This window comes from Vespula vulgaris, chromosome 2 (assembly GCF_905475345.1).
Source record: "Vespula vulgaris chromosome 2, iyVesVulg1.1, whole genome shotgun sequence".
NCBI lineage: Eukaryota > Metazoa > Arthropoda > Insecta > Hymenoptera > Vespidae > Vespula > Vespula vulgaris.
The window spans coordinates 1,709,570-1,733,097 of NC_066587.1; the positions used below are offsets into that span (position 1 = coordinate 1,709,570).

Consider the following 23,528-nt stretch of genomic DNA (forward strand, 5'->3'; position numbering starts at 1 on the left):
GCCTACCTGTCTGTCTGTCTGTCTGTCTGTCTGCTTGCCAGCCTGCCTGCCTGCCTGCCTACCCACTCGCTCGCTTACTCGCCGTTCGCTCGCTCGCTCCTTCGCTCGCGCTCTCTAGCCGTTCGTTCCACGCTCGCTCGCTCCTTCGCTCGCCTCTCGCTCTCGCCCGCGAGACCACCAATCCCTTCTCTTCTTTACTATATACTCTGCGCGAACGAGAAAGAGAAAGAGAGAGAGAGAGAGAAAGAGAGAGAGAGAGTGAGTGAGCCAGAGCGTGTGTGTGTGTGTGTGTACGCGCGTATGTGTACGTATGAGCGAGACAAAGAGAAGAAGTAGGGAGGGAGAGAAGAGAGTGAGAGGAAGAGAGTGTAACGCTCTCTCTCTCTCTCGCATCTACTCTAACGAATATATACGATTCTTCTTTATGTATGTACGTCGCGTCGTCTTTCACCGATATGAACGCGTGCTCATTATAAAAAAATTTTCTTCCTTTAGGCGCGATCAAAATTTTTCCTTTCCTCGCGTATTTTATATCACCGTTTCTATCTTCTATCGTATCGTATCGTATCGTACTCGTCTTCTGTCTCGTCTCGTCTAGTTCTCTCATTCACGTCACTTCTTTCGCCCCCTATTGGTTGAACTATGTATCAATTTTAACTTCCACGATATTTCTGAGTTACATTTTTCTACGTCAGGCGTCGCCACTAGTCGCTAAGTCTATCTCTCTCTCTCATACCTTACCGCACCATTTTCACGTGACCATTAACGTTGTTAATACGAATTTGTTTCTCGCCCAATTGCGTTCCTTCGTTACGAGAGCAAATCAAACGCGAGAATTTTGTTGATCTCGTCGATGAAATATTTTAATATCGATCAAAGATTACAATTATTTTGCAAAAACGTAAAGAAATGATTCATTTTGTATCATTTTAACGGATATATTTAATGTATGTACAAACGATATATTTAATTGATGATACCGTTAATAGAGAAAGAATTCGAATTACTATTATATCTTATGAAATAATAAGCATTCGATAAATATTAATTTGCAGTCGTTTTTGCAACATTCGTAGTATCGGTAGATGTTGTTGGTGGATCAGGAGGTACAACTTCATTGGTTTCTGGCGATAATATGTATGTTTTTTCTCCTACCTCTCTTGGAGGCATCCAAGATGGTATAATTTTTGCGTGAAGACGCCACTTTCCGTATTGGTTTGCCAAATGATTTTCGTATACGATATATTCGAGAACATCTTTCTTTAAGATTTCACTTCCTTTTAGTAAACGACCAAATCTATCATAAATGGTTAAAATCTATAAAATAATATAGTAACATTAAGATTTGATTATCTTCACTAAATATACTTTTCTAACGTCTCATATAACTAGTAGAACCTGCTGGCTATGAATGCGGACTGTTAACTGTCCAAACACGTTATCCTTTGAAATTAGATCATGACATCTTGCATGTACAACACGAGGTGGTTCTAGTGATTCCACGTACTTCCAACGAATATTTTTATCCATGATATTATGTAACATTTTCTATAAGTTATACATTATATTAAATGTAAATAACATTTGCAATAAATTACGAATGTATAAAACTTACGGAATATGCACTCTCCGTAACATATTCTATCAAAGCGTCCGTATTTTTTCTGCAATTATAATAAATATCTATACAATTTAAAAAACACGTCATTGATATTTTCAATAATAACTCACGCAGCTAAGGCTTCGTGCGCTTTAATGTAAATATCTAAAGCTTCTTGAGGGAAATTCTTTAATACAAATGTGTCTTCAAATGATTTGATTTTTCTAATGGCCATCATTGATTTTCCTTTCATTGTTACATCTGTCATTTTTTGCATTGCTCCCTATATTTCATTAATATATTTATTATATGGTATTAATTTAATCTTATCATTATTCGTACTTGTTATCACCCTAAAGTCTTTATTTATTAATGTTTCTCATTATACCGCTTTAGAGATTGTAGAGAACCTTCCATCGCCTTCTGGTGGTACGTAAGAGTCGAAAGCATTAGGAGTACAACTAATAAAAATTGGTCTTTCCATCCATTGCTTTTGCGGATATACTCCGTGTTGTTTTAATATCGAGCGCCTTCTTTCCTCAATTCGTTTTTTATCAGTCTCATGAAAATTTGGTAGGTCTACTTTAATAAATTTTTCTTTTCTCTCTTTCTTAAACTTAGGATTCCAATGTTTACTCATATGCCTGATCTGTTCTGAAGAATTATTCGGGTACGAAATAGCACTTAGCATTACAGGCGAATTATTCTAAAAAATATATTATTATTATTATTATTATTATTATTATTATTATTATTATTATTATTATTTTCATAAATCTTGTAAAAAAGATTTACTTGTATAATAACAATAAATACCTGCATATATTTTCCAAAGATACAAGTTGCACGTAATATATATTTTGACATCATTTTGTTAATAATACGAAATTCCCTTTCTATAAAATATAAATATTATACTAATTTACATAAAATTAACTAAAATAAGTGGAAATTGTTCGTTCGTATATAATGTGTTTACTGCATTCCCATTATTTGATTGCAAACATTATAGGTTAGTTCGAAAGAAATCGTATACTTCTCACGTAACAGGCACGTGGGTTGCTAACGATTGGTTGGCGCTAAAGTATCAAACTGGATCAAATTGATTCAAATAACCGAATTCCAAATTTTTCTATGAAAAAAAATTATGATGTGTTTGTAATAAAAAATATATGATATTCGTTCATAAAATAATAACTAATATTCTTATATATATATAAGCAAAAGAAAGTATTGATAATTACTTGTGTTTTTAAAGTATTCAATTTATTGCTTTATTATAGAAATTAACAACTAATGAATTATATATAATCAGTACTTTGATTTATTATCAAAGAAATATGTTATGATATAAATTATGACACAAGGGAAGTGGATTAGATGATTCTAATCTGAGAATAATATCTTGAATCCAGTCTATATGACTGGAAATACGTGTATTAAGAGTATATGAATAACTATAACAATATTCACTTCCAGCTGATAGCGTTACACCAATACTAACAATACCTCTTAAAAACCACAAATTTCCAGTTTGAAATACCAATCCTCCACCACTATAACCATCACAAATGGATGTTCCTAAAATATATGTATATATATTGATATTTAATATTATTTATAAATATTTGATTTTACTTTTTTATTTTGATTCATTACTAACCATTTGTATAGCCAGCACAAAATTTGTCAGGCATTATGAACTTCTCAGATTGAGCACTGCTTACAGATTTGCATTGATTAAGAGGAACATAGGGTAGTATTGCAGATTGTAGAATAAAACTTGATGCTCCTAAAGTGGTTCTACTGAATCCTGCAACTATCCCATATCCAAACTCGATAAAAGTTTGATCCAAACATGCTGGTAATAAAAAAGCTGAGAATACAAATGGCACATCAATTTTCAAAAGAGCTATGTCCCAAGCATAATTTCCTTCTAAGCCCAAATAATTACAAGGAATATAAATATTCTCAACCTGAATAATGATACACAATAAATTTTCTAATTAAAATATTACTTACACATATTTCATAGTTTATTTAATATTAGATTAATTTTTTAACGTTCCATACTTGAGCTTTTTTAACAAAATGTGGATCATGCAGCGGAGATTCATAATCACGAAAAATATTTCCAGTTGCTATATAATATCTTTTTGGGTCATTTATTTTTTTACTTCTTTCATCAAAAACACAATGGGCTGCGGTGACAAGGAGATTATCTTTTATAATTGTTGCACCACAAGTAAATTCCTTTGGTCCATCTGGACTTTTCGTTTCATAGAGAGTAGCATGCCATGGAAATAGAGAAATGTCAATAGCATTTTCATATATTATGAGAGGCTTTGTGCTTGGAGTAAAAACTCCACATACTAAAAAAATATATTAAAGTTAAAAATATTACATATAATCGGAATAGGTATACAAAATTTATAGTTACATACTACAACTTTTTAACAATGTTTAAAATAAAAAAATTTAAAAACAGACCTCATGAAATAAATAAAATAAAAATATTATATATATCTCAATGCATTATATTAAATAAATAAAAAAAGTCTAATGTCATTTGATTAAATCTTTTAGCATAAATCAATAATTTTTATATTATAATATAATATATAATGTGCTGACTTTCAAGGATGTATGTATTATAAAATTTTGTTTTCATATAATTGAGTATTTAAGTTTACATCTGTTTTTTAGGATACCCAATGTGAGTTAAGAATTCTAATTGCGAGATTGTGTATTTGTGTGTGTTAGAATTTTTTACAACAAAACTTTAATTAAAAAAAAAGAGAATAACATTTTTCATTACTACTTTTTACTGTTACGCTGCCAAGCCCAATATCAAAATTAATAACTATCATACCTGGGATACATTTTATTGGTTCTGGTTCCCATTGACCATTTTTGTTACATCTAACTTGAGCTTTTGGTTTTGATAGGAATAATGTATCTTCATGATAGCCGTTACGACAATTCAAAATTGCAATTGTTTCAGGTAAAACAGGAGATTCGCAAGCTGTCCATTTACCATTATATGTACATACAGCATTTGTTGATGCTGAAGTCAATGATTTACAACGTATTTCTAAAATGATGGTATATCCATTTAGAATATAATCAAAAGTATTAGTGAAAGTATGATATAAGTATAGCAGTATTAATAAATTTTTTGTTATAATGACATTTAGGATATAAATCTTACCTGTACAAACTGGAATATTTAACCATTTTCCCTCTAGATCACATAATACATAAGGAGAACCATTTATTTTATAACCAGGATTACAAGTGTAAACTAAATAAGCTCCAATGTATAATTGTACACCTTGTTGCACATCACAGTTTTCTTGTGTTTGGCATTGCAACTTATATAATTGCCATTTACCATTTGCTGGCTGGGGAGGTACCAAGCAATAAATTGGTTGTTTTGGGATCCATGGAGATAGTGTCGATGTGATACTTCTTGAAGGAGATATAGATATAATAGAAATTGGACTTGTTACAGTTTTTGTGCAGAATTTTGGATCTTCGTCTGACCCATCCGCACAATTTATTATACCGTTGCATTGTAAATTACCGTCTATACAAGCTCCATAATTGCAACGAAATAACAATTCATTGCAGCTATAAAAAATTACATAATATCATTAGATAAATATTTTATTTATAATTAAATATTCAAATAATATAATTAATTAAATTGTGTTCTCTTACTATAATGATCCACATTTAGAAAATGTTTCATCAGAATGATCTCTGCAATCTACATCACCATTACACAGCCTTTCAAAATCGATGCATTGACCATTATCACATTTGAATTGATTTATGGAACATTTTATAGAGGTGGTAATATTTTGCATACTATACAAACATCTAGCTAATGTTTCATCACTATTATCAATGCAATCTTGTTTTCCATTACATATTAGATCACCATCAATACAAGCACCATAATTACATCTAAATGCGTATGGTGAGCACATTAATTGTGGTTTAGAACATTCAGACTGCGTTTCATCGGATTGATCTTTACAATTTGCTTGTCCATCGCATAGAAACTCGTTTGCTATACAATTTCCATTATCACATTGAAACTTTTCAATGCTGTGAAACACATTAAAAAATATAATGTAATATTTTATATATATATATATATATATATATATATATATATATATATGTATGTATATAAAAAAATTTTCTAACTCACCCACACTTTCTTCTTTCTTGCGTGGATACAATATTTAAAAAAGCTGTAAAAAAATAAAGCAATTGTACAAGTATAATTATTTTTTTAGATAAGTTTGATAAAAAAATTACATATATAATATTAATCTAAAATTCAAAGATGTCTTATAATCCTATATAAAAGTATATTAAATTATTATAAGCATTTTATATTAGTGGTATATAATAAAATTTTTAATTCGAATAATAATAAATAGAATACTTTTTATCGATATATAAATTTTTATTATGAATTTTAATTTATATATATTTATATAATATTTATTATATTATAATGATAAATTTTTACTTATAATCATTAGCGGATTCTATGATCAAAGCCTTAAAAATTTTTTTAATTATCATTAAAATAAATCAATTATACAAAACATATATATATATATATATATATATATTTTTTTTTTACGAAATATAAAACAATATAAAATATTTGTATTACTCACTGCAAAATTTAATTAAAAAGAAATACCTTCTATAGATTTTCATAATAACAAAAAAAAAAAAAAAATAAAAAAAAATAAATAAATTCAAGATTATAATTTTTTAAAATTAGTATAATATTTGTGGACAGTTTCTTATTCTGCCGTATTTATAATCCATTGAAATCCATCACTGATCGTCTATCGATCAAAAACTACCCAATTGCATAAATATATATATATATATATTTCCTGTTTTATTTGATACACGTATATCGACAAAAATCTTCTATAATTATGGATTATAATTATGTATTTATTATTACGTAAAAAGAAGGGAAAAAACGTGATATTAATAATATTCTATACTATAGTAGAAATTCTAAGAAATGCATTTTAAATTGATTTGACGAGATCGATTAAGTGTACTTTACTTAACTCGTGATTTCAATTTTCATATAGTAAATTATGTGAAGTTTCTTTTAAAACACACATTGTATCATCTTCATCGATTTGAGAAATAAAAGAAAATTTGTTTTAAAATATTTTCAAAGAGATTCGTTCTTTTCCTACAGATATTTTTATTATCTTCTAAAGATCATTATTACGTCACGAGTGTTTCTCAAAGAATTATCTAAAAATCTACTATCTATCTTTTCAAACATAAAAAATAAAAAATTAATATTTTCAGTAGATTTATAATTATTTAAACGATGTATAATATATACGGAGTGGGTCAAAACAATATTTAAATAATAATAGATTTGTTTAAACATTATACGACTCGGAACACGTGTTAAGGATCAAATAATTAAAATTTATTTTCTTTCAGATTTAAATCTTGAATCCACGCTCACTTTCCGCGGCAATTTCATCTAATATCAATAATAAACAAACTTCTTATTGACTTTGAATGTTATCGAATTAGTTTTCTTTTGCACTCCGACGTGTGAACATCGAAGCTCTCTCTTTCTAAAAGTGAAACTTTATCAATTAATATTTTCGATAGTTTTATAATTATTTAAGCAATATATAATATACACGGAGTGCATTAAACTAAATAATATTTAAACAATTAAATATTACACGGTTCGTAACACGCGTTAAACATAAAATAATTAAATTTAATATTTCAATATAATTTAATTTATTCTTATTTACTTTTATTAATTATTATTTATAGATCTTAGATAGGGCTTATAGATATAGGCCCTTGAAAAAAGGTTCTTAAGAAGGGCTTTAGAATGGATCTTTCAATAAGAAAACATCGTACTGGTTTTTAGGTAAGTGTTTACTTTGATTTTACTCAGATATATTTCGAGATGTTCCATCGTTCTCTTGTAGTTCATATTTTATTCATATTTGTCGCTGAAGTTACATACTCTGTGAATGAAAGATGATAAACAATCTTAATAAAAATATATTTTTAGATCGAGTAACTGATGAACATTCGTAAAAACACTTCGAATCGCAAGTGCCTGAATAGCTCAGTCGGTAGAGCATCAGACTTTTAATCTGAGGGTCCAGGGTTCGAGTCCCTGTTCGGGCGAATTTTTTTTTTTCTTTAGAATGATAGAATCATAGATTTATAGAATACTAGCAATTTTCAATATAATCAGTAAAAGTATATATATATATGTCAAGTAAAAAAAAAAAAAAATATTAAAAATAATAGAAAAAAATTCTAACCAAAATATGAAGTATCACGTTATATTTATCTTTTATTCATTTACATGTCACGATGGCTCATTATTAATGTTTTAATACAAAATTACATACACAAATATTTCCCATGGCTCTATTAACAAATATATTGAAAGTACGTTTTTAAGTACAATGTAGAAAATAAATTTTCATTAAAATATCCATAATATATATATATATATATATAAAAAAAAAAAACATCATAAATTCGATAAAAACAATTGTAATATAAATCAGTCGATATAAAATGCCTAACAATATTTTACAATGACTACATAATATGAGAAAAAATTATATATTTAAAGGCAAGATCTGAATTTCGATAAATTCTGATAAAACCATATTATGTAATATGGAGAATAACATTTGTCTAGATGCACAATAATTTTTTTATGGTTGTTCCTTGATACTCCCATCTGTCATACCAAAATATGCTTTATTTGCCATTTTAATAAAAAGACCTGTCTCCACTACTCCAGGCATCAATAAAATTTCTTCATTAATTTTATTCCAATCACTCAAATCTTGTGGAAAATGCCAATCCAAAATAAAATTACCATTGTCGGTTATAACAGGTCCCTGCAATTCAAAAAAAAAAAAAAAGGAAAAAGAGAGAAAGAGATAGGAGTAATACATATGGAAAAACTATTTTTTATATTATCAATAAACAAATATATGATATAACTAATATTTACAGCTTTAGCAACAGCCATTCTTATCTTTACATCGCCGCCATAATTATCTTCAATTCTATGTTGAATAGGAACATATGCCATAGGAACTACTTCGATAGGTATACCTTGCTTATATTGTTGTCCAAGTTTTTCCGAATGTTTTCTAAAATTTATTATATCACAGAACATAACTAGTTGAGAAATAGTATAAATAAAATATATAAGGACATCTTATTGAATTATAATTAGTAATTATATTACAACTTACGTATAATCAGCTATAATAATAAATTCTTTGGCACATGAAGCAACAATTTTTTCTTGAAGCAAACATCCCCCACCACCTTTAATGATATTCATTTCAGCATCAACTTCATCTGCTCCATCAATGGCACAATCTAACTACGAAGTATTATATAATAAATTATATTGTCAAACGAACAAGATATCGAATGATATAAAAATATGTTTACCTTTGGAAAAGATTCCAAATCGCCTAATGTTAAATGATTATTCAATATCAGTTGTCGAGCTTGATACGAAGTAGGTATACAAACTACTTGAAGTTTTTCTTCCTTTACACGTTCGGCTATAAAAAAAATATACTTCTGATAAAAATATAAGCTCTAAATATCAAACGCTATCGTGGTCAAAGATATATAATATAGATATGATTATACTATGTACAAAATATATAAGGAAAGATCTTTATTGTATGTTAAAAGATTAAAGGTTAAGATTTGGGTAAGATGAAAGTTTTGTATAATACGCACATAAGTTATAATAATTATTTTATTATGATTTAAATATAATTGTACCAAGGAGAACGTTTTACAAAATAATTAGTATTTTAAGTACGTAACAATAATCTAAAAAAAAAAAACATTTCGTGAAACTGAAAGAACAAATATATATATAAATATACGGAAAAAAAATTTATATGGAGTACAATACCTGAAAAAATATTATTAATAATTCTTACCAAGTCTGTGTATAGCATGAATAATTGTGGACCCACTACCAATTCCGATTACACTATTGTCCTGAAAATTAAATTCGATAATTATAATCAACATAGATAATCAACATTGTTTTATTAACCTCCAAAATATCTTTGATACGTTATTTTACGATCAAATAAAATAATATATAAATTACCTTGACGTATTCATCGATAGCTTTATAAGCAGCAATTTTTTTTGCAGTTTCAAGAGGTCCCATTTTATCTGATACGTTCATACAATTAAATAAAAATTCCACGCCGGTAAAGGCACTCGATACACCTTTCGCGCGTACTAATGTTTTTAAAATCATTCTGCACTATCGATATATGTTTCAATATTGCCAATGTCATTGTTATGTTTTACCAACGTAACAAATGTTTTACAACTTGACTATGAAGTTTTCTACAAAAGAAACAAATTTTATTACACAAAATTTAAATTTCTCTTTCTATGTGTATATAGAAAATAAATGTTTAACAATTCACGAGTGAAGTTGCAAATATTTAATATATCGATTAATTCATTCGATATCACAGAATCTTCGATTCCTACATATCACTTTTATATTTCTTCTTGACATTAAACTCGACACATAAAATATTTAATTGAATAAGTTGAAGTATGAAAAAACTTATAAAGATATTCGATAGAAATTAATATGATATTTATTTCCAAAATATTCTAACTTATATATTTTATTTTATCGATTGAAAGTAAGAAATAAACATGGATGCAAAGAATTTGATAATTTCTGAAATTGACACGTATCACTTTGATCGATAATGATCATTTTCATATAATGTATTTCTGATAAAAATATATTAAACAATATTTTAACACTAGGATATCACATATATACGTACATATATATATATCACAAGTATACTTAATTTTGCTTATAAAATAATTAAGTACATACGTATGTATATATGTCACATATCGTATATAATCACATAGAGACGGTCAAGTAGAAAATGCGCACGCGTTACGAATAATGGGAACTTGAAACGGGTGGCCCCCCTGAGTGGTCCAAAGAAAAGGGGTATAATGTTGAATTCGTTTCTAACGAGATTTATTAAGGAATGTGATACCATTTCAATTATATATGAATTAATTTGGTAAGAAATATTTAATATTCGTTACTCGTAAAATTGACATCTCGGTAAAAAATCTAAAAGTATTGGAATTATCAAACGAATGGTAAACACACTAGTGGTTAAAGTCTGCTTGCTAATCCTCTAACCGGTTGAGTGAGAATATTTGTTTGGTTCGATCGATTTGATATATACGTTTATATAGCTCAACACAATGGAAGCTTTAATACCAGTAATAAACAAATTACAAGATGTATTTAACACTGTTGGAGCAGATGCTATTCAGCTTCCACAAATAGTTGTCTTGGGAACTCAGGTTAGTTAATAAGTTTAAATTTAAGCATGTAACATGTTATAATACTCAGAATTGTAACATTTATTTGCTTTTGATTCTTTCTTCCTTTGTTCTCATTGTCATGAAAAAAAATTTGAATATTTATACGTATGATGATTCGACTATATTAATCTAATGTAAAATTATTATTTACAATAGTTAAATAATAAGGAAAGAATTATGAAAATTTCGATATCGATGTTAACGAATTTCCCAAATTTTTCATTTCTTTTCTTTCTTTCTTTTTTTTTTTTCTTAATCAGAATAATTGTAACATAATTTTTGTTTGTTGGTTATGTAGAATCGATTTATACAAATACATTATTTCCAATTTCTTTTTAGAGTTCTGGAAAGTCATCTGTAATAGAAAATTTAGTAGGCCGTTCATTCCTTCCTAGGGGAATAGGTATAGTAACGCGTCGACCATTAATACTTCAACTCGTATATACACCGAAGGAAGATAGAGAACATCGTAATGCAGAAAATGGAACAATGGAATTGGAAGAGTGGGGTACATTCCTACATACAAAAAATAAAATCTTTAGAGATTTTGATGATATACGTAGTGAAATTGAAGCAGAGACGGATCGTATGGCAGGAGGAAATAAAGGCATTTGTCCGGAACCTATCAATCTTAAAATCTTTTCAACTTCCGTTGTTAATTTGACGCTTATAGACTTGCCTGGTATTACAAAAGTACCAGTAGGAGATCAACCTGAAGACATTGAAAATCAAATTCGTCAACTTGTACTAAAATACATATGTAATCCTAATTCCATCATTTTAGCAGTTGTTACTGCTAATACGGATATGGCGACAAGCGAAAGTTTGAAACTTAGTAAAGACGTAGATCCGGATGGTAGACGTACTCTCGCTGTTGTTACAAAATTAGATCTAATGGATGCAGGTATACTTATTTTAGAATAGAATTCTATATTAAAGGATTATGAAAACTTTCATTCTTTTTCTTTTGATAATAGGAACAGATGCGATAGATATATTGTGCGGTAGAGTAATTCCTGTTAAGCTAGGAATTATTGGAGTAGTTAACCGTTCGCAACAGGACATAAATAGTAATAAAAGTATTCGAGACGCATTGAAGGACGAAGCTGTATTTTTACAACGCAAATATCCAACATTAGCAAATAGAAATGGAACACCTTATTTAGCTAAAACGCTGAATCGATTACTAATGCATCATATACGTGATTGTTTGCCAGAATTAAAGGTATAATGTCATTTAAAGTCTACATATATTAAAATTGATCGTATAACTGTTAATCGTTAATTTAATTTGGTGTTTTTAAATCAGACAAGAGTTAATGTGATGGTATCACAATTTCAAACATTACTCTCTTCTTATGGAGAAGATGTTGGGGATAAAAGTCAAACTTTATTGCAAATTATCACGAAATTTGCAAGCAGTTATTGCTCTACTATCGAGGGAACTGCTAGAAATATTGAAACTACCGAGTTGTGTGGCGGTGCACGGATATGTTATATATTTCATGAAACATTCGGAAGAACTCTTGACTCCATCCATCCACTCGCTGGTCTTACTAAGTTCGATATTTTAACTGCCATACGAAATGCGACTGGTCCGAGACCAGCACTTTTTGTACCCGAGGTGTCATTTGAATTATTAGTTAAAAGACAAATAAGGAGGCTGGAAGAACCCTCTTTACGATGTGTAGAACTTGTACACGAAGAAATGCAAAGCATTGTACAGCATTGTGGTACCGAAGTACAACAAGAAATGTTACGATTCCCTAAATTACATGAAAGAATCGTCGACGTTGTTACGCATTTATTACGAAGACGTCTCCCTACTACCAATCAGATGGTATAATTCTCATTTTTTAACTTTACTTATCCAGAATATTATTTGTGTATATTTCTTTTTGAATTTATTTTTATAAAGGTAGAAAATTTGGTTGCTATAGAATTAGCATATATCAATACTAAACACCCGGATTTTCATAAAGATGCAGCCTTTGTGTCTTCGTTATTGAAAAATACAGATATAGATAATATTAAACATAATAGAAAATTACCTTCTACTAGCAACAACTCTACATCTGGTGTTGCAATACCTACCGAGACTGTAAGTAAAATTTAAAGAAAACTTGATACATTTCATGTAATTAGTTTTATATCGTTCTAATAATACGTCTAATCATACGTTTGATTAATCAATTAATTTTAGATATGAAATTTTAATAACAAGACATATACTTAATTATGCATTTGTTTCTTTGTCATTCCAATTTTTTTTTTTAATCCGCCTCTTACTAATCATCCACCATGTCTATAACAGAATGTAAAATTGACCAACAGTCAAGATGAGTTGACATCTTTTTCTGAGCAGAATAAAAAGATGCATGCGCAACAAAATCATTGGTTACTGAGTAATATATTACCACAAGAAAGAACAGAATCTGTTACTTCTGCTGAAGGTTCTCCGAGTAGAACTTCAGGAAATATTTCCCCTCAGCCAAATCTAATGCTCGAAGTACAGAAATCATCGCCACAACAAAAGCCAGTTAATTTACTTCCTGAAGTGCCAATGCAAATACCACGTAAATTAAGTGAACGGGAGCAACGAGACTGTGATGTTATCGGTAATTATAAAAAATATTTTGATATTTATTTTATTCGATGTTTTAAGATATATTATTATATTCTTTAGAGCGACTTATCAAATCATACTTTTATATCGTACGTAAGTCTATACAAGACAGTGTACCCAAAGCAGTAATGCATTTCCTAGTCAACTATGTAAAAGATAATTTACAAAGTGAACTTGTAACTCATTTGTATAAATCGGATCAGGCTGAAGCCTTGTTGAATGAAAGTGAACATATTGCTATTAGACGAAAAGAAGCAAGTGACATGCTGAAGGTATATTTATTAATTATATGTCTGATATTATTATGTATTTATAATGATCCCGATTTGACAACTTATTTTAATCAATTATATAAAACTTCTCTATTTTCGTTATAGGCATTGACTCAAGCAGGTCATATTATCAGTGAAATTCGTGAAACGCACATGTGGTAATAATTCAATCAATAAACCACGATAGCATCAGATTATAGATTAAAATAGGTATTATTATTGTGTTTGGATAGATAAGTCAATGAATGCAATTATGTATATGCTGAAACACTGTACAAAATTTTTATTCTTCATGCAAACGAAGTTTTTAGAACAATGAAGTAATAATCTTTGTCATCCCAGGCATTGCACTAAGTTTTAATGTATGATAGGCATAAATCATGCACTTACTATATACTTTGCTGTATATATATATCTGGGATTGTTTAAATACCATAAAATGGAAATATTGCATTTAATATTATCAATGTTATGAGATGTCAAGCATGTACTAACAAACAACAATTATGCGTTTTCCATTTTCTAGTAATTTAGTACAGTATTACTATACTATGATTGCACAACATAATTGAATACTAAATCGGCGGTACTAAATACATGAGCCTACACGGTATAAAATTAGAAATTTTTCTTTTACAACAGTTTTTCTTTTTAAGATCATTGTAGATGAATGATAATTTCTCAATTTATTTATTTATCTTTAACTTTATATATATATATATATATATATATTTTTTTTTTCTTCGAATTACACCTTTTTATTTCTTTACATATTTTATCATTATTTATGAGATATATGATACAAACATTTGGACAAAGATAAAATAGAGAAAATATCAAGGAACTTATTTCACAAAGTCAACGATTGTTTTGTAGATAATTCTAGGTTTTAAGATTGAATATAATACATAAAAAAATAATACAAGAATTAATTCTATATTAATTTATAGAAATGCAACCAAAGGAATTATAACATTGAATGAGGCATTGCTGTGTTTTGATAGACTCTATGTTAGGTGTTTTCAAGAATCTTTCAACAAGATCTATATGATTTAATAATTGATTTAACGCTTCTTCATAGCAACCTTGATACATTTTAGAGATTGCATTTACTCTCTTTTCAATTGATCTGCAAAGTTGCTTATTTAATTTTCCATAGTCTAATTTTTCATTACATTGCGAACAATGTTTAATTATATGCATGCCGTTTTTTATCTCGGTAAACGAATAACCAGCTTGAGAACATGTTTTGCATTTATAATTAAGCGTATCTGGCAATGGGAATTGCCAATTATATTTGCAAGCATCGCATTCGCACATAAAATGATATTTTTTCCACAAATACTCGCGCCTTGGCAATTTTCCTTCGCTAAGAAATTGTGGGCCGTAACAATCAAGTATCTCATTACCTTTGTCAATGCAACGTAATGCTCTTACAACAACTTTCCCTATAAAAAGGATATATTTCTTAATTGTTTGTCAGTACAGTGCATATATTTAATTTTCATAAAATATATAATATTAAAGGAAAAAAATCGATGATTATAAAGAACAATTTTATGTCATTATATAATATAATATAATATATATCACTTACCAGATGGATAAGAATGTCGAACTACATTAGGATAACAGCTATGATTTGTAAGACTGACAGTGGTATAAATGGCACAACCTACGTTTCTTGGTTCCCAAACGTGCGTTATTCCATTGTGTACGTTTTCAACGATTTCGTAAGCATTATAATTAATAGCCTGCAAATGTTGCAACGTAGCCGTCGCTAAAGCAATGAATTTTTCATTATCCAGCGAATCAATTCCAATTTCATCCAAGGAAAGAACTAAACACTTGGCTACAAACACTGCTTCTATACTACGAATAGCATTTACGTTAGGATCTACATTCGTACAATGTGTTTCTAATTGTAAAACAGTTGTGTAATCTAATGGATCATATATTTTATTTGTATCTGATACAACAGAGTTTTTTTCTCTTGACTGATGGTGCTTAAAAAACTCTGTATTAAGGCTGGGTGATTTGTGTTTCGTTTCCATGTCATTCTGTTTCTTGTCATTTGGATATAAAACTGCAGTCAAGGTAGTTCTATAAGCCAACAAAAGATGGGATAATTTATTTTTTCCTTGATTAAATCCTTCTTCAAAGAAAAGATTTAATATCATGCATTCATATTTATGATACATCTCCCATGACTCTTTGCGACAAGTTTCTGTGCAATATGAAACCTAAAAAGGAAATATATTTCTGGAATCGACATCCATATGCAGCATGGTTGCATCGAACTTCATAATGATGTAAAGAGGGGTAAAAAAAGTTAATTATTAAACTATATATATCACTCTTGTGCACACATAAAATCATGCATAATACTAACTGTTTGACACATACGGCAAGGAATTCTAACATTGTTTTCCAATTTAAGGGAACTGTAACAATGCAAGCAATTCCTATCAAGTGCCTCTTTAACCATGCTGGAGGAGAAGGGCTGATCGACGATTAGAACACTTCCTGCGCAAATATCTCTGGTTGCTACAAGATGCCTGCCTCTGTTATTGTCAAATCGAAATGCTACTGCATCGGAACAACTTTTTAGACCGTTGTTTAACTTTCCATGCACAGTAGGTGTTGATACGACGTTTTTTACTATTGTTATTTCGGCAGAAGAACAATGCATAGCACTGCCCTTTCCACGTGTTTTCTTTTTTCGTCGAATAGTTATTTCCAGCTTTCTAGAGCACTCGTGTTTAAGATGAAAACATTCCTTTTTATGTTCAAAGTAAATATTTTTACTTTCTGCATCCTTATCATAAAAGCTCAAAGGAAGCGCTAACATGCATTCGCAATCTTTAAGACATCTTACCCAAGCTCCCAATTTATACCAATGCTTTGCACGCTCTAAAAGAGCATTCATAAATATTAAACTACATGCACTGGCCGCAAACAGTGCTTCGGTAAGAATATTACATGCTTTACTTTCCTCATCCATTTTATTGTTCCCTTCTTTCATTATATCAAGTGATTTCTGATAAAGCAATGCCGCTTGCTGATCATTCTTACCCTTATATGACTTAGTTATCTTTGTATTTAATACACATGGTAATTCGATTATAACTCGAATCATTCCTTGTCTATCTCCCTTTTGTGACAATTCTTTAAAAGTGCTTATAAATGGCTCCATTATTACAGTATCGTATGCTTGCCGACAAAAATCGATAAATATACTGCCACTATAATAAATTTATTGAATACTTAATAAATACAATGTGTGTATTATATTACGTAATCAAAAAATAGATTCGATTGTATGTGAAATTTATCTTTGTTTTGTATATTTAATATGTTATATATATATCCATGTTGTATGGTATTTAATATAAAATGTTATCAAATAGTATATATATATATATATATGTGTGTGTGCGCGCGCGCGCGTGTGTGTGTGGTATAGATATAATTATATAAAGTGTTAATTTATAGCGAGATTACTTAATTTATATGCTTAACTTTAATCTTGTTTATAAATTTTTTCTTTCTTGTCGAACTTAAAAAAAATAGATAAACTATCGATTTAATGTAATATGATCGTTTTTCTTTTTTATCAAGATTAATAATCATATATACATATACATATATATATATATATGTATATATATATATAAAATATATATAATTTGTATGAAAATGTAAATACATGATCCATGATAAAATAACATTAAGCTTTACACATTATTAATTGATATAATTTATATCTACTTGGAATATAATCGATATGATTGATCGTAAAGATAGAGATCGCGCTTTTGAAAAAAAAAAGAAAATTATTTTTCACTTACTGTTTCGTCGTAGTCATTTTTAGATATTGTTTGTTAATGATCTCTCGATTTGTATCACGACGATTGTCGTACTTGTATATTCTCTCGAACGCGGTTTACTAATGTGACGATTTCTAAAATTAGGTACCGAAGTTGCTGTTGAAATATCTGCTTCGTATAAAGCGTCTAGCGAATGCCAAACATAACGTACATCAAAGAACTTTTTATAATTGTATTTCCTTCTATTTTTTTCTCTTAATGTATATACATTAAAAATCATTATTGAAACGAGATAATAAGGGCTAAAATAATGAAATAAGAAATACTTGAAAATTCGTTATAAAAAAGAAAATATTTAGATCCTCTGTTACGTACGCGATTCTAATCGCGTATATCGGAGAATAATCAATTACTTACAAGTTCTATAAATGTACATGGAACAAAAGAGGCATTATATACAGCGTTTCACTATCTACATTTCGTGAATGCACACAAGTATGAACATAAGTGAAAGATTTTAGAAGATAAGTATTGATAAGTGATATTGATCGATCATGATATTTTTTTTCTTCTATTTTTTTTTTTTTTTCTTTACAACAAAACAGAAATATATGAATAAATCAGAAAATTTGTTAACTGTTTTTAAATCATCTTACTACTGGAGACAATTATTTTCGATAATATAGCTTTTTGATATAATTATGACCTTTCAAATGGAAAGAATTCTCGTCGATGTCTATTTCCCGCGTTCGATAATTTAAAAGTATCAGCGCGGGAAAATGCTATAGATATTACACAAAAAATTTTAAAAAGAAATTTTAATATCAGTTTCTATTCAATGTCGACGCTACAGACTATTTTCGAAGTATTACCGACGGTTCGCCAAACAAGTATGATAAAGAAGATTACGAAGTGATGGTAAAGAAGATCACGAAAAGATGGTAAAGAAGATTTAAGTATGAATTTAGGTTACATTCGTAAAATCTACAGTATGTATTCTGTCTGCGTTCTAAATATACGATACATAAAATCGATTTATTTAGCCTATTTCCTGAAAGTATAACAAATCCATGAAGTAGTCGATTATAACGATATTACTTAATATCAAAACGTTTCGTAACGATCTAAATTTAGCATCGTAGATTTGTATATAAAGTTTGGAATTTATTAAAAAATGAAAAGATATTATTTTCCCGCCCGCCTACGCGCTTAAAAATTATCTTTTTGATATCGTACAATACAAATGACGTGTGTGGTTATACACGTGCGCAGAAGTTAATTCATGGATTAAATACAATAGCGTACAAAAGTCATAAGTAGATTATTGTTCATCATTGGTATCGAGTGTGTTATGTGGAGCATATTAAGAAAGCATTATGGTAAGTAACAAAATGATAAATATGTAAAAGAACCTATTTATAAGCTGATATTCACAGATCACACGTAACGTATGCCCTGATATAACGAACCATATGATTTTTCAGGAACAAGAAGAAATGTTAACGTATCAAGTAATGAATACTATTGAACGTAAAACTTGTGAAAATGATGATATTGAAAATTCTGACGAAAGTGATAGACCATCGGGTGAGAGATGGGCTCCAGTTGGGGCAAATGATGGGGATAATGACTTTGGTGATGAATATAAATACGTTGATAGTATAGGAAAGTAAGTTCTTCGAACGAAACATTTTTTATTTGATAATGTCCTTTTGTATGTTACGATGCAGTTTTTATTTAATATTTGTAGCCTTTCAAACGATATGGAAAGATTAAAGATTTTAGAAGAGGAGCAAGAGATGCTTAATTCGTCTCTTATAGCATTAACTACACATTTCGCTCAAGTAGGTACAATCGTTTATTATTATTATTATTTAGGTTTGCGATTATATTCTCTAGGGTATAACGTTCTTTTAGGTACAATTTCGTCTACGACAAATTGTCGATGCGCCGACTAACGAAAAAGAGTCATTGCTCAAGGAATTGGAAGAATTTGCTTTTAGAGGGATTCCTGATGTACCAAATAATTTATTATTTGAAAGCAGGTCTATTACACCTATTTCTCCGACATCTTGTAAAGAAAATGTAAGTGACACGTCAAATTATTTTTCTTCATTTTAATAATGGTTTCTATTACATACTGCTTTCTTATTTATTTATTTCTATTGTGTGAATGTTTTTTTAATTATTTATTTATTTTTATTATTTTTATTTATTTGCTCTTTTTTATGTTACACTATAAGACGTATAATAAATCTTTTTTATACATCTACTACAAACTGCTTTTATTATTTTTTATCCTTCTATTTTTTTCCTATATTCTAATGCGTTAATCGTATTTTTAAATGCACATGAAAATTTGTACAGAAAATGCACATTTATATTATGTAAATACTGAAATACTGTTAGCATTTACTTAATTCTTTTTAAGGTAATTATGATTATTCTTTTATTTTTTATATTAATACATATAGATATAATTTAATAAATTTATAAACGTATCTAATTCAGCAGATTGGAAGCATGGTTAGTGACATAGATGTGGAATCTAAAATGGCATTACAGAGAACTAAACAAAGGGAGTTAATTAGTCAGCTAAAGTCACAATTGGAAGATTTAGAAAAGTATGCGTACGAAATGGGTGATGCAGATTTACCGCAAAGCGTTGTGCTAGAACGTCAAAGTATAATAATCAGTAAGTTATAATTTGTACAACGACTTCAATTATTTTACAATTTCATACGATGCTTCGAATTATTACTTTTAATACGTAACCTTAATATCTCTTTTTTTTCTAGATCACTTAAAGGAAAAGTTAAATTTCAATGTAGACGATTTATGTAAGTTACCAGTAGATGATTTAAGGTGGCAAGTTGATTACGCAATAAGTCAAGTGAGTTTATTTTTCTTTTTTTTTTACCATGATCTGTTTTTTTCACTACGTATTTACAAAAATTGTAATTTACATTTAAATTATAATGTAATGTACATTGTATTACAGATAGTTAGTCCTTTAAAGATGAAAGAACAATTGGTGTCCCAATTGAAAACACAAATTGCTGATTTAGAACGTTTTATAAATTATCTTCAAGGAGAAGTGAGTACGGAAACGTTGGCATGCACTTGTGCTTGTCCGGTACATACAAATGGTTCTGCCGCATTTAATCATACTAAAAAATTTGGGAAAAAAACAATAGATAACGAAAGTAAAACTAAAACTTTGAATACCGTTAAAAAGGTCGTAGCACTCTTACATATGTTTATAATATCACAATTGGGATGTGGTAGCGAACGGGTTCGAAGAAATTTGAATAAAAATTCAATATATAATTGGCGTGATTTAAGAACTAGATTAGATATTGCAGTTGAGCATGTTTTAAGTACTATCATAGAAAACGAACATCAGCTCGAAGATGAAGACGTAGGTGCTGACGAATATACATCTGATTCGGATTCTGCATCAACTCACTGTAATGCAAAACTAACATCTGCGATAAGGAAGCATCTAGCAGCTTCCATTAGAGATTTGTTACAACATGGTTTAATGTCTGATGTACGTTCTAACAGTGTAGTGCCATTTATGGGATGTTTCCATCAAAGAAGTCCTTCCTCTGCTAATTTTATGCATGCTTGGGAACTTATTTTAAAATATTACGAAATAAAAAATGGCCATTATTATAACTCCAGTCCGGCACAAAAATTATCGCAAAGCTTTAATTTAGATCTTGTTGGTAAAGCTACGTCTGCCAAACAGGTACATTTTTTTGCTTGGTTTAATCAATTAATAATTAAATTAACGAATACAAAAGAATTCATTTGATCATAATAGTGGTTTCAATATCATTCATTTATTACTTTCAGAGTCTATTAACTACTATAGGAAACATTATTGCTTCACATAGTCCTTATAAACGAAGTCGTGATTCACATTTTAAAGCATTTATATGTGCAGCTTTGAAGTAAGTAAAATTTGTTGTATCTCAGTGTTATAAACAAATAGAAAATTGACTTAATCGTACATATGTATTGTATGTAATTGGATATTAAATTGATTGTACATTAATTTTTAATTGTAGTGCAAATAAGTTGGTGGTTTGGCTAAAGCTCATTTTACAATGCCAATATCTTCTAGAATGCCATTACACATCATGGAGTTATGTGGTGAAAACAGGTATATCTAATTCCGTATATCTACTTCATACGTCTTGATAATTTTCCTTTTTTTTTTTTTTATTAGGATTTCAAGACGCGTTTCACACTCTCGACAAACTTACGAGATATAAGTTCGATCTGCCAGTTGACTTAGCCGTACGTCAATTTCAAAATATAAAGGATGCATTTTGATTGATGGAAAATAAAGTTACATCGATTATGATCCTTGTATAAAAATATTATAATTATTAATAAGAACAAAAAAAAAAATGTCATGTGACATTCCTCATACGATAAGTACAATTATGGGTGGAAGATAATATCAGAATGTATAACTCAAATAAGTTACTAAGTTTTTAAATCTATAAGAGTTATTACAATCATTAGTATTATCGAGCATTAATTTTTAACCAGTATTTTTTTGTTAGTTCCTACATGCTCGGAAAAGATCATCATTTATGAAGTCTGCAATAAATATTAAGTAATTTCTATCTTAAGATATCATTATAAGAGATATATATTATCAATATTTATCAAATATTATCTAATACTTTTTCTTTTTTTTTATATATATATACATATATTCAAATTAATTAATTAATAATCTTTTGAAAAGAAAATTTCATTTTATCATTATCAAAATATATGTTGTCACAAATATATAATTAATCAGGAAATGAATGTATACAAGTGCCTGTATATATACAGAGCAACCATTATATACAGTGGCTTATTATAATACATATTTGCACGCAGTAGAGTCAACCATAATATGGACTGAAAAATACAATTATCTTTCCAAATACTTATATATATGCAGTCGATAATTTAATACATTCACAATGCATTTAGAATATTGCAAATATTATTTGCACGAAGTAAAGACAAACACAACAAATAAGAGAACAAGAATTAAATCTAATAAAAAACATAAGTAAATGATCAGTTATATATTCGTAGAAAACGAGAAAAACAATTTTAATTATGTATTTCATTTGTAATAATAAATAGTCACTTATATCTAATAATGAATTTTAAACCAAATTAATAACCAAAGAATTATATTTATTTCTTATAAGTAACACATATATGAACAAAAAATTGTCCACACTTAGTCCTTAAGTAATTATAATCATTAAATTTTCAAAACTTCGTGAGATATTATTTTATGAGATATTATTTGTATATTAAATAGATTGTTCAACTAGATTATGTACATATGTAGCCAATATTTTATCAATTTTTGTAATGTTATGCGATCTACGTATAACAAGTTTTTCGATTTATTTGAAAAATAATTTACTTTATATAATTTATTATATATATTTTTGTCAAGTAATTTTATTTGCATGAAACTTATATCGTATCGTATTCTCAACGAAATTTCTTTTATATACAATTATCAATTAAATCTGCATAATGCTCACATATGTACATAATGTTTTTTAATTGCATATCTTCTTCACGAGTTTATATTACATCCAATAAATTATCATTAATCAAAGATGAAGTCTGTCATACCAATTTTTTAAAAAAATGTATACAAATGTATGAAT

The 23,528-nt window shown here is 28.6% G+C and overlaps 6 protein-coding genes, 1 long non-coding RNA gene and 1 other non-coding gene across 14 annotated transcripts; 4 read left to right on the top strand and 4 right to left on the bottom strand.

Moving 5' to 3' along the window:
• Positions 1–917: 917 nt before the first annotated feature.
• Positions 918–2,613, bottom strand: LOC127073110 (probable 39S ribosomal protein L45, mitochondrial). The gene is made up of 6 exons (XM_051014207.1): positions 2,417–2,613; positions 1,989–2,306; positions 1,732–1,883; positions 1,616–1,664; positions 1,399–1,548; positions 918–1,317 (listed from the first exon to the last, which is right to left on the bottom strand). Exons 1-6 carry the CDS (start codon positions 2,468–2,470, stop codon positions 1,045–1,047), a joined length of 996 nt encoding a protein of 331 aa, XP_050870164.1. The 5' UTR covers positions 2,471–2,613; the 3' UTR covers positions 918–1,044.
• A 75-nt stretch (positions 2,614–2,688) lies between these two features.
• Positions 2,689–6,159, bottom strand: LOC127061956 (modular serine protease-like). Its single transcript, XM_050989484.1, has 8 exons — positions 6,150–6,159; positions 5,823–5,904; positions 5,324–5,716; positions 4,473–5,233; positions 3,674–3,972; positions 3,264–3,576; positions 2,845–3,181; positions 2,689–2,732 (listed from the first exon to the last, which is right to left on the bottom strand). Exons 1-7 carry the CDS (start codon positions 6,157–6,159, stop codon positions 2,931–2,933), a joined length of 2,109 nt encoding a protein of 702 aa, XP_050845441.1. The 3' UTR covers positions 2,689–2,732; positions 2,845–2,930.
• Positions 6,160–7,207: 1,048 nt separating this feature from the next.
• Positions 7,208–8,592, top strand: LOC127073115 (uncharacterized). Its single transcript, XR_007785669.1, has 3 exons — positions 7,208–7,368; positions 7,463–7,562; positions 7,710–8,592. It is a non-coding gene; the product is annotated as an uncharacterized LOC127073115 (long non-coding RNA).
• Positions 7,756–7,828, top strand: Trnak-uuu (transfer RNA lysine (anticodon UUU)). Its single transcript has one exon. It is a non-coding gene; the product is annotated as a tRNA-Lys (tRNA).
• Positions 8,191–10,673, bottom strand: LOC127073112 (ribose-5-phosphate isomerase). Its single transcript, XM_051014209.1, has 7 exons — positions 10,525–10,673; positions 9,816–10,063; positions 9,640–9,700; positions 9,131–9,246; positions 8,926–9,059; positions 8,679–8,820; positions 8,191–8,562 (listed from the first exon to the last, which is right to left on the bottom strand). Exons 2-7 carry the CDS (start codon positions 9,969–9,971, stop codon positions 8,374–8,376), a joined length of 798 nt encoding a protein of 265 aa, XP_050870166.1. The 5' UTR covers positions 9,972–10,063; positions 10,525–10,673; the 3' UTR covers positions 8,191–8,373.
• Positions 10,674–10,691: 18 nt separating this feature from the next.
• Positions 10,692–19,200, top strand: LOC127073104 (dynamin-1-like protein). 5 transcript variants are annotated; one of them, XR_007785668.1, is made up of 10 exons: positions 10,693–11,071; positions 11,432–11,996; positions 12,070–12,317; positions 12,402–12,932; positions 13,011–13,193; positions 13,407–13,710; positions 13,779–13,990; positions 14,096–14,200; positions 15,591–15,704; positions 16,431–19,200. XR_007785668.1 is itself a non-coding variant. In XM_051014188.1 (9 exons), the coding sequence occupies exons 1-8, from the start codon at positions 10,970–10,972 to the stop codon at positions 14,150–14,152; spliced, it is 2,202 nt and encodes a 733-aa protein (XP_050870145.1). In that variant the 5' UTR covers positions 10,693–10,969; the 3' UTR covers positions 14,153–14,200; positions 16,431–19,200. The 5 variants fall into 5 exon arrangements, 4 of the variants coding, with proteins under 4 accessions (XP_050870146.1, XP_050870145.1, XP_050870144.1 ...); XM_051014188.1 differs by lacking the exon at positions 15,591–15,704; XM_051014187.1 differs by lacking the exon at positions 16,431–19,200 and having other exon boundaries at positions 15,591–16,157.
• Positions 14,930–17,986, bottom strand: LOC127073105 (SET and MYND domain-containing protein 4-like). Its single transcript, XM_051014190.1, has 4 exons — positions 17,842–17,986; positions 16,383–17,235; positions 15,588–16,233; positions 14,930–15,438 (listed from the first exon to the last, which is right to left on the bottom strand). Exons 1-4 carry the CDS (start codon positions 17,856–17,858, stop codon positions 14,930–14,932), a joined length of 2,025 nt encoding a protein of 674 aa, XP_050870147.1. The 5' UTR covers positions 17,859–17,986.
• Positions 19,053–23,000, top strand: LOC127073107 (RUN domain-containing protein 1). 3 transcript variants are annotated; one of them, XM_051014193.1, is made up of 10 exons: positions 19,053–19,199; positions 19,305–19,489; positions 19,571–19,664; positions 19,738–19,905; positions 20,332–20,515; positions 20,619–20,713; positions 20,822–21,574; positions 21,682–21,779; positions 21,897–21,991; positions 22,058–23,000. In XM_051014193.1, exons 1-10 carry the CDS (start codon positions 19,197–19,199, stop codon positions 22,162–22,164), a joined length of 1,782 nt encoding a protein of 593 aa, XP_050870150.1. In that variant the 5' UTR covers positions 19,053–19,196; the 3' UTR covers positions 22,165–23,000. The 3 variants fall into 3 exon arrangements, with proteins under 3 accessions (XP_050870150.1, XP_050870151.1, XP_050870152.1); XM_051014194.1 differs by having other exon boundaries at positions 20,335–20,515; XM_051014195.1 differs by lacking the exon at positions 19,053–19,199 and having other exon boundaries at positions 19,353–19,489; positions 19,551–19,664.
• Positions 23,001–23,528: the final 528 nt, after the last annotated feature.